General features: G+C 46.5%; 1 protein-coding gene across 1 annotated transcript; it reads left to right on the top strand.

Annotated features, from left to right (window-relative positions):
* Positions 1-7,318: 7,318 nt before the first annotated feature.
* On the top strand, positions 7,319-13,673 carry MED10 (mediator complex subunit 10). Its single transcript, XM_031442979.2, has 4 exons — positions 7,319-7,509; positions 8,715-8,798; positions 10,934-11,036; positions 13,013-13,673. Exons 1-4 carry the CDS (start codon positions 7,388-7,390, stop codon positions 13,109-13,111), a joined length of 408 nt encoding a protein of 135 aa, XP_031298839.1. The 5' UTR covers positions 7,319-7,387; the 3' UTR covers positions 13,112-13,673.
* Positions 13,674-13,980: the final 307 nt, after the last annotated feature.

Here is a 13,980-nt window from a genome sequence, read left to right as displayed (position 1 = left end):
TATGGGTGTGTATAATTGGCTAAAGACATAGATGTCCCACTTTTTTTTTTTAATATTTCTATAATACTACACTGTCCTCTCCTGAATTTGTGACAAATTTTTCGTAAAGACTTCATAGTGAATGTCAACTGCAAGCTTCCACTTCCTGATTGGTCCACAGGACAATCTGCAGGCTGTACGGGTGTAATGTGTAAGGTTCAGCACACGGAATTTCAGGTACAACTACAGACATTTCATGTAAAAGAAAACAGGAGGGAAATCTTACTGTTTCTCAATACTTAGTAGTGTGAAAACAAGCTGCAATGTATATTTTTTATGGCAAAAGTCATGAGCTGTGCTCTCATCAACATGTAAACCTAATAGAATGAATGGTGAACCTGATTCATTTGAACATTAGTGTGTCAATGTGGCACTTGGGGAAAAATGACATCAGCATCTCCTACTAGCTGGAATTGTTCTGCCTCCCAATTCTGTACGTAGGGAAGTTTGTTTGGCTTACATTTGACCATGTATGGTGCAAATTACAGTAGCTTCCTCTCAGGGGTATGAAGAATAAATGAGATAATCTATGTAAAATGCTCAGTAACATGCTAGATATTGGCATCAGTATGATCATGACCATCATCATCATTAAAAAACAGAGTTGCAAATCTTCCCTCTGCTAGAACTGCTAATGTGCGGAAAATCCACAAAGTGAAAAGCAGAAGCCAGCTGTTTGGCCCTCTTGGTAGGACAGCTGCATTTCTTTAACTTAAGCTGAGTCTGGTTCTCAGAATTAATGGCAAAAAATGCTCCAAGTGGTGCCACTAAGGGCCACGAGTGCTGACTGAGCAGCAATGATGTGAAAGAAATAAAAAAAAAAGAAAGAAAAATAGCCTCCAGGTTCCAAGGTCACAAAGTATTAGAAGCCTGGAAATTTCCCAGGGGCAGATCACATTGACCTCAGGGAGGAACCAAAGCGACTCCGTCTACCGTCAGCAGAGCGCTGCAGGTTTTCTGTGTGCAGCATCCTACCAGGTGGGACTTCTGACTTGCTGAGATTTTCCAGCCTGATTCCATTTACATTTGGAGCCTGAGGTGTTTAAATCTTAGAACATTTCTTACAAACAAATCAACACTATTTAGCTTGCTGAGTAAAGGGAAGGCAGCCACGATTTAGCTGTTTCAGGAGGAAAAGGGAGAATTTCCATGTAGGTCTCAATGGGTTTGAAAAGCTTTTGATTTCATCAGAGAACAACAGTCAATGGAACAATGACTTAGGGCAACTGGGAGATGAGTGATTTAGAGATGCTTTCAAACTCCGGAGCACTCAGTGGGTCTCAATGGCTGTACTCAGGATGGTTTCAAAAGTCAGACTTGAAAATTGCCCATTTCTGTTCTCAGTTTATCCAACGCAAATGGGAGGAGAAAGAAAGAAGAAAACACTTATGGGAAGAAAAATTGGACCTGATGATTAATCATGAATCACCAAAATGTAGGGAATGCTACCCTCGTTGTACTCACTATGACCTGGTCTGAACTAAATACCTCGCAGTCACAATACAGAGGGCAAGGGAGGGCTGGTGTTCCTGAACAGAAAAGGCAGGTGTTATGGGTTGAATCGTGGGCCCTCCACTAAGATGTTTTGGAATCCTAACTCCCGGTACCTAAGAATGTGACTATTTGGAAAAGAGTCTTTGCAGATGTAATCAAGTTAAAATGAGATCATTAGGGTGGGCCCTAATCTGATATGACTGATGTCCTTATAAAAAAAAGGGGAAATTTGGACAGAGACATGCAGACAGCGGGAGCACCACGTGCATATGAAGGCCGAGAGCAGGGTGATGCATCTACAAGCCAAAGAACACAAAGGATGGCCAGCAAGCCTCCAGAATCCAGGGAGAGGCATGGACCAGATTCTTCTTACCAGCCTTGGAAAGAGCCAACCCTGCTGACACCTTGTTCTCAGGTTCTTGGGCCCCAGGACTGTGAGACAATACATTTCTACTGTTGAAGCCCCTCAGTTTGCAATATTTTGTTGCAGCCTCCTTGAGAACTGATACAACGGGTAATGTGATCACAGACCCAGGGTGACCCTTACTAGGCAGGGTACAAGCAGCAATGCAGAACATCTCCATGGAGCCTTTTCTACAACCACAGCTGCTCTTAGAAACTGGCCCTATCATGGGCTACTTACACAGGTACCCGAGGCAGCAGAAACAGCTCACTGAGTGCTGCAAAAACCAGGAGAGGGGCAGCGCTGATGGGGCCATGAGTCAAAACTGCAGAAGCACCCATTTCTCTTGTTTGGAAAACAATCTGTGGCCAAGATCTACCTGACAGAAAAGGGGGGCTTCCTGGGGAGCTACCCCCACGGTGGAAAAATAGGCATTTGGTTTCTTCCTACGGCTTCCCTGTTTCCTTTCCCCCATCCTTCCAATTAGTGTAAACTGTTTATCGGGCTGGTCTGCTTATATCTGGGACTCTGGGGGATGTGCACGTTTGGGTTACTGTCCTCAAAATTCCTAAAATATGACTAGGAAACTAAGGCATAAGATACCCAGGGATTTTAATGACAAGTCAGGGGGTACTTAGAAGTTCAAAGTCAAAAAAGGCAGGTAATAGTGAGAACAGGGGTAACAGCCCAGTGCTCCTTCCATGACCCTCTCTACGCTAGCTCCAGTGCCGTACTGAAGAGTTGGGGGGATGGGAAGGTTCTGGCCACGTTCATGACTTTAACGAGAATGTTTCCAAAGTTTTATCACTAAGTCTGATGCCCTCTATAAGCTTACAGTAGCTATCCTTTATTAGGGTTGGGGGGTACTTTCTACCAGTTTTCTCAGAGACAGCTTTGTACAAACATCAACCCATGAATCCAGTTGAACTTTATCAAGTGTCTATTTTAAAAATCTGAGATATTTCTCTGCTTCAATCCTTAATGGACTTAGTTATAGAATAGACTTTATGATAGTCACCATTCTTGCAGTCTTAGGAAAAGCCCGCCAGATTGTTATTTTTTTTCAGTGTGATGTGTGACAGGTTGTATTTTCCCAAAATGGCTTTGACAGATTTCAGTTTCACCTGTTCCTCCAACAGCGTGGCTCCTACTTCTTTCATTGATGGATCGAGGTTATGGTCCCTCCCTGGGAATCCATGGTGGAAATGATACCATGGGACTTTGGAGGCTAGGTCATAAAGGACTGTGCAGTTTCTATCTGCTTCTCTAGAGCTATGTGCTCCCGGAACCCAGCCACCATGAGGCAAGCGAGCCCCCCAAACCTGCAGACTCGTGTGGAGAGGGACTCTGATTTCTAGTCTACAGTCTACCTGAGCCCTCAGCCAACATTCACTGCCAACATGGTGGCCACAAGTGTAAGCCATCTTGAAAGCAGGTCAGCCTGCCCCAGCCAAGCCACCAACCTGATATGACACGGAGCAGGGGCAAGCCATGAATGCCAAGCACAGCCTACACTGCAGATTTGTGAGCAGAATAAAGGATGGTAGTTTTTTGAAGCTGCTAAGTTTAGAGGAGGTTTGTTTATGCAGCAATTGGTAGCTGATAGATACAGGACTATTGAATCTATTTGCTAATAGTTTCCTCGGGATTTTTGTGTCTACTTTCAGAAGGCAAATTGGCCTATATTTTCTTCCTTTTTTTTTTTTCACACTGTCCTTATCTGCATTTCATATCAAAGTTATATAACCCTTAAAAAATGAGCTGGGATGTTTTTCTTCTTTTTCTAGTCTCTGAAAGCATCTGAGTAAGATTGAAATTCTTTTTTTCTTTAATGTTTCATTAGAAGAAGAGCAAACTAGTGTTAAAAACAGCAAGAGCTTGATGTATTCTGTTTCTTTGAAAGAAATTTTGTCAGCTGATCAGTTTATTGAAAGGTTAGGATCTATTCTAATTTCCTGTTATTTTTCAAGTTAGTTTTTGGGAATTTCCTAGTGAACTGTCCACATCCTTCAAGCTTTCAAAATATGAGTACACATTTCACTGTAACTGAATTTTGTTCTCTCATTCATTTATAATACTGTTTATTCTCTCTCTCTGACTCTCTGATGGACTTGCCAGAAGCATGTCTATTTGACTCAGCTTTTCAACAATCAGCTTTTCTTTACTCTTCATCTCTCTCACTTCTAATGAAAGCAGAAGGAAAACTACTTAAAAGGGTTTCCATTTTCATCAGAATCTGTTTTTACCTTTTTCACTCTTTTCTTTATATTTTTTGTGCTTATGATTTCTCTCTTGCTCCTTTTCATGCACTCTTTGAGTTGAAACTATAGCCTATTATTTGCAGGCTATTGTTCCTCAAATGTTCACTTTAGAACAAAGCAGAAGTTTGATAAGAAGTGCTTATCATTCAGTTTCAAATATTGACAAATTTCCCTTTAACTAAGATGGCCATGTAATACAGCAACCAAACTGAGACACCTTTGATAGTGAGTGACAGAAAGTGGTATTAATAATTACACTGGGATGACAGACATCAACTGGGTCTTGCCCATACAAATTCAGATGTATGAACACCCATGAATTATTTGAAAAAAAATGTGTTTTGGTTTTCAGGTGTGTGTATGTGTAAAAAGCAAATAACTTCATTGATTTCTACTATAATTATACCACTGGGGTCAGAAAATCTAGTCTACATGACACAATTTGAAATTTTCTGAAACTTCTTTTGTGGTCTAGTGAATGGTCACATTTTTATAAATATTCCATATGTGCTTGGAAACAATCTGTTCTTTAGGTTTACTGTTTCTCACAAATCACATACATTAATCATATTATTCAAATTTTCCATATTCTTTATACTTATTGGTCTACTTGATTTACCCTTTTCTGATAGAGGTGGTCCAAATCCCCTGCTATCATTGTGAAGTTTGAATTTTTCCTCATGATTTGTCAGTTTTTGTGCTGGATATCCAAAGACTATGTTATTAGTTGCTTACAGGTTAATATTGGTATAGCATCTTGGTGGATTCTTTCCTTTACCCTTAAAAAAATCTTTTTACATTTTTATTAATTTTTAATTTCGTACACTTTAACAACTTCTTTTTTTGATTGCCTGGCATATCTTTTCCATTCTATTCCTACATTTCAGGCTTTCTGTATGTGTCTGTTAGGTGCACTTTGGAAAAGCCACGTAGCTGGATTAAACCAACAGCCACGACAACAAAACACAACAGAACAAAACACTTCCAACCTGGGAGAATCTCCTTTTTAAACACATAATGAAGTCTGTTTACATTTGCTGTAATCACCAACTTATTTTTCTTAAATTCTTTTATCTTATTTTGTGCTTTTTATTTTTCATGCTTGCTCTTTGCTTCACTGAGTCCCTCTTTTTCTCGCCTGCTGTTGAATTGATAGTGTTGTCCTTACTCCCTTTTCCCTTTACTAGTTTGGAAATTATATTCTACTAAAGAAATAACCTTAAAATTTAAACATCAATACTAAATAGAGCCTAAGTTCCATCAATATCTACCTTTTTTTTTTCTTATGAAATTGAAAAGGGCTAACTTCATATCCTGACCTCCTTTTCTTTCTTTTGTCAAGTATCTTATTGCCACCTTGGTTTAAAATTCCCCTGAAGTTAATTGTCGTTAAACAGGGAGGGAGGCATTGTATCCAGCATTTCTGTGTATTCAGAGCAGATCAGAGGCTTTTTACATTAGTTCAGTCCACCACATGGACTAGAGTGCCTGATTCAGTAAGTTGGACAAATCACATACCTTCTCTGGGTTCCCATTTCTCCTGGCACCTGGGAGAGGCTTTGGAGATCATCAAGAAAAGGGGCTCCCTCATTTTGCCTAAGACTCTAGGAACTGAAAACTGCAGACAATGTACACTATGATATTCAGTAGGAAAAGAAATCACCAAGGCTTGAGGGATCCAGGCTGGCTGTTGCAGGAACAAACATCTTAGTCCTAGAAGAATGGGCAGAAAATTTCTTAAGCACAATAATGATCAAACTGGGAATTTTAGTAAGATCAATGAACAGCAGTTTACTAAAAGCTCTGTGAAGCAGGGGAGGTTACTCTTCACAGATAGGGAAACTCCATAGGACACTGTTTTATTAGAGTCGGAGTGAGGGGCTGAGGGTCTGACCTAGGAAGGTGGCTGGAATTAGGGAGGGAAGAGCTGAGTAGGAGATTAGAAGGAACAGTTAGAGTAAGTGGGTGTAATTACATATCAGGAGAAAGAAGGGAGGCCAGTGCTGACTTCAAGGATTCCAATTGAGGGGCAAGGGGACAATCTTTATTGGGTCTTGCGTGCAAATTTAGGATTTTCAATTAGGTACATATTTTTGAAGATGCTGCATTCTATGGAGCATGGAAGGGACCAGGATCTCTGTTGAGAGGCGGCAGCAGTGAGCACTAGAAGCCTCAGCTGTGACACTAGGCTTAAAGTCAACTTGTGTTGTCCTGGCTGCTAATTCATTCATTTAAGGGATGGCAAATCACTACTGGAAAAGTCATGGGTCTGAAGCCCAGCTTGGGCTGCCTTTCCAGGGTCAGAGTAAAGGCTGGGTGGCTCCAAGAAGGCCTGGCTGAGGGAGAGGCCAGCCTCCAGAGGAGCGGGGGTGGGGTGGGGGGTGGGAGGGTGACTGCTGGACCCTGCACAGCAGGTGCTGGTGCCCAGTGAGAAGCTGGGTAAGCGCTTTTCCTGCAGGCGGTTGTACCTGTGCAAAAAGAAAGGCAGGAAGGGACTGTGTCCGAGGTCTCAAAAAAGGGTTCTGTCAAGGGGGCAGGATTTCAGGTGTCTTTTCCTATTTCTTCATTATATTCTTCCTTTATTGTTTCAATTATTTACAATGAGAACCTATAATTTAAATATTCAAAAATACAGTCATTTTTCATCGTGGGGTCAAGCTACTGTTTCCAGGCACTGCTCGCTGTACTTAAGCCTTGATTGGCATTATCTCCTCTAACTAGTCTCATGCAGCTGTCGGGTCTCATTATCCCGATTTTATGAGTAAGAACAGAGGCTCAGAGGCGAGGGAACTTGCCCAGGGCCAGTGGAGGCAGAGCGGGGTCTCACAGGTCCCCACCGCTGGTTCTTTGTGGTCTTACAAGCATGCATGGGAGTCCAGAGCACCAGCAACCGTGGGTCCCTCTCACCTGGGCGCTTGGGGCTGCTGGGGAGGGGCCGAGCTGACGTAGACCCCGCCCCGCCCCGCCCCAAAGCCCCGCCCCCGCTCCAGGCCCCGCCCCAGACACCGCCTCTGGGTCTACTCCACGCCCCGGTGGCCCGCCCCGCACCCCCAGTCCCGGCCCCACCCCGAGTAGCCCCGCCCATCATCCAGGCCCCGCCCCCAGAGGAAACGGAAGTGATAGCAGGCCTAGGCGGAAGCCGGAAGCGGTGGAGCAGGACTACGGCCGCGGCTGTGCGGGTGGGGCGGCCATGGCGGAGAAGTTTGACCACCTGGAGGAGCACCTGGAGAAGTTTGTGGAGAACATCCGGCAGCTCGGCATCATCGTCAGCGACTTCCAGCCCAGCAGCCAGGCCGGGCTCAACCAGAAGCTGTGAGTAGCGGCCGAGTCCGCCCGCGTCTTCCCGGGGCCGGCGGGGCAGCGTCTGCTGTGGAGGGGGGATGGGGAGCCGGGGCCGGTTGGGGAGCCGGATTCCGGCCGAGGGCTGCTGGCTCTCCCCGCGCTGCTCGGGGCCCAGTCCTTCCCGGACCCTCCGGCTCTAGGCTGTGGGCAGAGGGGGCTCGCCGCTGCCGCCTGTTGCCGACCCGCCTCCCCGCTTTGCCTTGCTGGGACCTTTTCTCGAGGGCCCCTTTGGAGACTCTATCAGTGCCAGATAATAGTTTCCGTTTCTGCGGCCGTCGGAGGGAGGCATGCTTCATAATCTTGTCTTTCCCCGCCCTCGTATGACTCCCTCCCAGCGTTTCTCCTGAGCCCTTCCGGGGAGTTGAGTCCCTGTCCGCGGAGGGGAGGCGGCCTTCACCCGGAGGGCGGAAAAATGGGCCCCGGGAAGGCCAAGGCTCAGAAACCACCTGCTGCCGAGGCCTGAAGGTGGAGGAATCGATAGTGGTGCGTGATGGTGGTGGTGAGAAACGCCACACATCTGTTAATTTTTTTTTGGCAACAGCATTGTGCTGGCCGTGCCGCTAGACCCTGGGTTGAACAGAAGGCAAACAGGAATAGAATGCTCTGGAGAAGGGCTCCCAGCTTTATGGAGGACACAGACATAAAAACATATTCACAACCCTGCCTTACATACCCAGTGTTGTGGGGCTTGCCAGGTGATCTAGGAAGGCTCCCGAGGGGAAGGGCGCTGAAATTAAACCAGGCAGCCATGGCTTTCTTCCCCCTAGAGTTTGAGGTTGGATTCTTGAGCTGGATTCTGCTGCCCCATGTGTTGTCTGCAACTGCCCCCAAACTCACATCCACCTCGGTGATTGTTTTTGAGAGAAAGGTCATATTTTTCATCATATTTTCAAAGGTTCCTGCCCTTACACCTATTAGTTCCTGGTCCTCCCTGCCGCCCGCCCCCCGAACCATGTTGGTAATTCCTTATTTAAAAAGAAAATCAAGAGATATTTGAACATATTCTGTAACTCCAAAGCTTTCCTAGGAATTCTCGAACAAAGAGCTGTGAGCCGCGTGTAACCCGTGCTTGTATGAGGAACACTCTGTGTGGAGGCCTGGTTGGCCAGGCGTGGGTGTTTTACAGTGCCATCATCTGAATTAACCTAATCTCCTGGTTTTGCTTTTTCCCCCAGGAATTTTATTGTTACTGGCTTACAGGATATAGATAAGTGCAGACAGCAACTCCATGATATTACTGTGCCTTTAGAAGTTTTTGAGTAAGTACTGTTCTTGATATTGTAATTCTTGTTTAGTTTTGCTATAATGACTTCCTCAACCTCCAGTATTTTAGGGTCTGCTATATGGCGGACACAGTCTGGGTGCTGGAGAGATGCCAGGGAAGAAAATAGACAAAAATATCTTCCCTCATGGAGCTTATGTTCTGTAGAGATTAAACAGTTAAAAAAAAAAAAAACTCTCTGTGTTGTTGAAAAAGAGTTAGACATAAAAAAAGACTTACTAAATTTGTGATGGACATCATAGGCTCTCAGAGTCCTGCCTAGGCTGATTCTCTGGGCCGGGCGGCCTCTCTCCCCTCTCCCAGAGCTGGCTGGGAACGGCAGGAGTATTCTGGGGCTTTTTGCAGTAAAACTGCAAATGTGAATCACTAGATTTCCTTGAACAATAGGGGAAAATGTACCTTTTTACATCCTGAAAAGTCAGAGATAAAAGTTGTAGTCACAACACAGTGCGCAGCCATCCACCAAGCCAGGACACACAGGCTGCAATTTCCACGGTCCAGGCTCTGTCCTCACCTGCTGGCCAAGGTGTCGGTGTTCTCAGGTGGGAGTGAAGGCCTTGTGTGTGTGTTACAGCTCTAAACTCCGGCCCATGAAGTGTGGGAGGGTGGAGACTCACTTCCCTTCCTTGAAGTGTCCTTATTAGAGCTGTTCTGGTCGTGAGTGTGTGGGATGTTTGACAGACGCCAGGGAACTACTCCCATCGTCTGAAGAGGCGCGAAGGGGAAGGATGGGAAAGACAGCTTAAAGGGAGCGGGGAAGAGGCCTCAGCCCGCGGGCTGCAGGGACAGCCTAGGCTCACCTGGAGAGTTGGGATGAGGCAGCCTGTGAGTAATCGACACACAGCAGGTGTGAACTGTCAGTCATCTGTGCCTGATGGAGGAGGGTTCCCCGGTCCACTTGCAGACACTCCGACTGTGTTCGTAGCAAAGATAACAATAAAACTTCGGCCCTTTTGTCCAGTACTTCTGGGTCGGTGAGTTGGCTGAGGTGGGATTCCGGTCTCAAGGGCCCAATCCAAATGGTATCACTGTGGAAGCAGTTTATTTAGGACACTTGGACCTGTCAGATTTTTTGTTTCCAAAAATGGATGGATTTTGTTTAGAATTTACCATAATTTTGCTTCTCTCATTCCATCATTTCAAACACATTTCAATAAAGTGAAATTTCTAGAACTTTTGATTCATCAGTATTTTGCTGTCATGATTAAAGACCAGTTTTTATGCCATTAACAGTAACTTAACAGTGTCTTTAATTGGAAGTGATAATTTTTGTTAACTGAAGCATAAAAATGCATAAATCGGACTTAAGTGGTTTTTTTTTTTTTTTGTAACAAATAATTCAGTTTAGCTTAATGATGTGAAGGTCTTCAGGGTGCAGAAGTAGGCAGGTGGCCTTCCGCTGGCAAAATGTGGATATTCATCTGGGCGGTATTCGTAAATGAAATCACTGGGACAATGGATGTTTTGGGGACAAGTGTCAAAAATTTCAAGAAACAGTTTTATACTGCTAAGAAATTATTGGAGAGGAGCTCTTTCTGTTAAATTTAAGCTACTGAGGTGTATCTAGGTATATATATCTACTTAGGTATATCTAGTACGTGGGCCCTCTCTCCCCTCAGTTTGTAAACTAATCTTGGGGCCGGCAGGGCAGGGCTCTCCCCTCCCCTGCCCAGCAGCCCCGAGGCTCCTCGGCAGAGGCCGGGGCGGACCTGGAGTGGAGGCTGCACCTGGGGGGCTCCCCGTGCCATGCAGGCCTGAAGCTCTGGCCCTCGCCTGGTTCTCTGTCGTGAAGAGCTGCCTGACCTTGGGGTTGTCGTGAGGATTCAAGTCGTGGCCGTGAGGCCTTTGAAAAATACAGATGCTTCAGGTGTGACTGTGAGGCTTGCTTGGTTTAGAAGTCATCACTACTTGATTTCATGAGTTACTCATGCAACTAGAAGTTCTGTGAGAGCAAATCACCTGTACTTGTATAAATGAAGGAATCTGAGTCACTTGCTTCCTGGACACAGTTCCCCCTGAACAGGGCCGTGCGAAGTTGTGTACAGCTCACAGAAAACTCTGAGAGCAGGTGTCAGCCGAGAGAATGTTAATTGAGATATTTCACATTTCCAGATACATAGACCAAGGTCGAAACCCCGAACTCTACACCAAAGAGTGCCTGGAGCGGGCTCTGGCTAAAAATGAGCAAGTTAAAGGCAAGATTGACACAATGAAGGTAAAGTTCTTGTGAACAGACAATGACATCAGAACATCAGGACATGCTTTTAAAGTAGACTTGGCTGATACACGATGTAAAGCATCAGCTATTTGACACCGTTACACAGTTGAGATTTCTGAACTGTGTGATAAGTAGTGAATAAAGTCAAACGTCAGCGCACCCTGTGGTGGCCTTGCTTGTCGGCAGGTCCGGGTTGATCTTTGCGATGCTGGTTGTCACTGGCTCCCTGTGCTTGTGTTCATTGTTAAGAATGGAACGTCTCCAGTTTGCATGCTGGTGCTGTGAGTCCCTCACTTGGGCCTTTTCCAGGAATTGTGGGTCATCGGTTCAGAGGATTGTAAACCCTTGCTCTCTGTCTCTCTGGTGGTCGTCTCCAGCTTCTGACTCCAAGCCCCTCCGCACCATATCCCCCAGGCTCCACAGAGACTTTCCTCTCTGTGTTTCTTGGCTTGGATGGGATCTAGCAAACTCTGTGTCTTGCACGTGACACGTGTAGTTTTTTTATTACTGAAATTGACTCACGTGTGGTTCGGATTGGGTGGGTGTGGGTTTTCCTTTAGGTGGGTGGTGCCGTCCCTTTCTGTTGTCTTCCTGCAGCCAGCCCTCCTGCTGCCCCACCTGTTCCTTGCTCCGGTTTGCATTTCTGGAACCCCCGGCCCCACTCCTGCCTGTCCACTCCTGTGCTGTCTCCTCTGCCAGAGCCCTCCCACACGCTCTGTCCTTTGGGGTCCCTGTCTCACCTCCTCGGAGAGGTCTTTGGACCAGCCTTCTGCCCTCCTCTCTGTCTGTTCTGTGTCTGCCCATCCTGAGGTCCAGGGTGTCGTGTTCCTGCTGCCGCCCAGGTGCACGGTGTGCCTCGTCAGTGTCTGGTGTGCACAGGGACGGCCACAGAGGGTGAGCTCGAGGAGCCAGCAGTGCGGCCGTGTCAGGACAGCTAAGACAAGCCTGTCCCGTGCTGCCTGGGCGGAGTTGTCAGTGTGGCACCCGCAGCCTCATTTCTGCCTTGTCAGCTTGGGACTGAGTCGCTTTTGAACCGAGCATCACCCTCGGGACATAATAGAGCATTAGTCGAGAGCAAACTGAGCATTTGGCTGTTGTGTGAGTGAGCTGTCTCCTGTATCACCCAGCAGGTCCCCCTGTGTGGACCGGGTCACGGCCCATGGGTGACCTCGTCCCAGTTTCTGTGCTGCACTCCTGTTCACCACCTGCCCTTGAGGTTGCCCATTGGCGGCCACACTAGTGACCCTGCCTCTTGCCTTCCATTTGCTTCCATTTCTGTTGCCTCTTGGTGTCATTTCCTCTCACCTGAGACTGGGAAAGTCCCACGTTGCAGGATGTGTGCCCAGTGGGCTGTGCGTTTAAACGTCCCCGCGTTCTGTCGTCACCGGTGTCTGGAGCGTTGGTGTGCAGCCCCCCTGAGGGGTGTTCCCCACTGAGGTGGGTGCGATATCTTTGTTTGTGTCCGTTGTGCTTCTGTTGTGTACAGCTGATGAGAAGAGGTTTTGAGATGCTGGCAGATACTTAGCTGCTTTGGAGGTTGGATTAAAACAAACATTACGCTGATAAGTAGGATCATGGAGCCATGGCATTTGGAGAAGACGGGTTGCCAGGTGCTCTGAGAGCTTTGATGGAGCTGTTTGCACACAATGAGTTTGATGTGGTTCAAGTTAATAATTGCTTAATTAAATAGTACATGGAGACTCCTGTTCCATGCGCTGGGTGCCAAACTCGGTTCCTCCTGTGTGGCTGGCTGCTCATGGAGGGCTTTTGTTGTTTGAAGCAGGAGGGAAGGGGTCGTGTTTGAACATACAGCCTGCTGTGGTTTGGCAAGTGAGGTGTCCACGGAGATGAGCAGACAGCGCCGAGGGAGCATGATTTCTGTCCCTTTGAGTTTGAGGCTCTGTGGGGCCTGGTCTTTAACTTGGGTGATGGGTCACAAACACAGTTTTGATGGTGTATCTTTTTCCTCTTAGAAATTTAAAAGCCTGTTGATTCAAGAACTTTCTAAAGTATTTCCTGAAGACATGGCTAAGTACCGAAGCATCCGAGGGGAGGACCACCCCCCTTCCTAACTTCATCCTCTCTGTCAGAAGACCCTCCTAGTCCTGCAGGAATGTCCGTGACCTCTAGGCAGCCTGGGACTGAGCGGCATCGATGCTGTTTCCTGGGCCCAGCCTCCAGCCACCTTGTCTGTGCCTGTCATTTATTGGCTTCTGGGGATGGCGTGGCCTGGAGGGCGTATGGGGCGGGGCCTCCAGCTGCCCCCTCCTCCTGACATGCTCTGTTTGGTCCTCAAGCTCTCAGATGGCTGGTGACAGCACATCTTTTGAGTGCAATGTGTTTGCTTCTCCACCACCAAATGTCTTGGAAACATTAAATACGATAGGGAAATTGAAAGTTTTTTAAAATTCTACCTAATAGTTTTTATGTACTCTTTCTGTTCCTTTTTTTTTTTGATAGTGTCAAAGCTAAAAAAAAAAAGGAAAAATTGGTTTAAAATGAGAAGTACTTTAAATTGGTTTAGAATTTTATATTTTCAAATATTGTGCGTAAAGAATGTTTTCAATGTAACAGCGTTTACATGGATTTCAGTTAGACCTACGAATATAATAAAGGCTTTAAGTGTTTCTGTAACTTGCTCTATGTAATCATTTCTGTAACATTTTTATAGTTTAGTACCGTGTATCTCATAAACAGTTATTACTTCCCCAAAGTGTGGGGAATATTCGGAAAATTTCTTCTTCAGGCACTTAGGCAGGAAGAGCTAAAGCGCAGTGCAGAATTCTGGTGTCCCTGCACCGTCTCACAGGGGACGCCGCGGCTGGGGGACGCAGGTCCCGGATGCGCGCCGGGCCGCGCTGGCCGCGGCGCTGGGAGCCGCGCGTCCTGACCGTCGCCGCGGGGCCTGCGGGCCATGGGGGCCTGCGTTTCTCTTAAACGC

The sequence above is a fragment of the Camelus dromedarius genome, chromosome 3 (genome assembly GCF_036321535.1).
Source record: "Camelus dromedarius isolate mCamDro1 chromosome 3, mCamDro1.pat, whole genome shotgun sequence".
Lineage (NCBI taxonomy): Eukaryota > Metazoa > Chordata > Mammalia > Artiodactyla > Camelidae > Camelus > Camelus dromedarius.
Note: the sequence above shows the minus strand (reverse complement) of the source record. Positions and strands in the feature narration are given on the sequence as shown.

Excerpts from the sequence above, each read along its gene's own strand:
- MED10 (XM_031442979.2), top strand. The coding sequence starts at position 7,388 with ATGGCGGAGAAGTTTGACCACCTGGAGGAGCACCTGGAGAAGTTTGTG. Across the intron at positions 7,510-8,714 it reads GCCGGGCTCAACCAGAAGCT|GAATTTTATTGTTACTGGCT; the intron begins GTGAGTAGCGGC and ends TTTTTCCCCCAG. Across the intron at positions 8,799-10,933 it reads GTGCCTTTAGAAGTTTTTGA|ATACATAGACCAAGGTCGAA; the intron begins GTAAGTACTGTT and ends TCACATTTCCAG.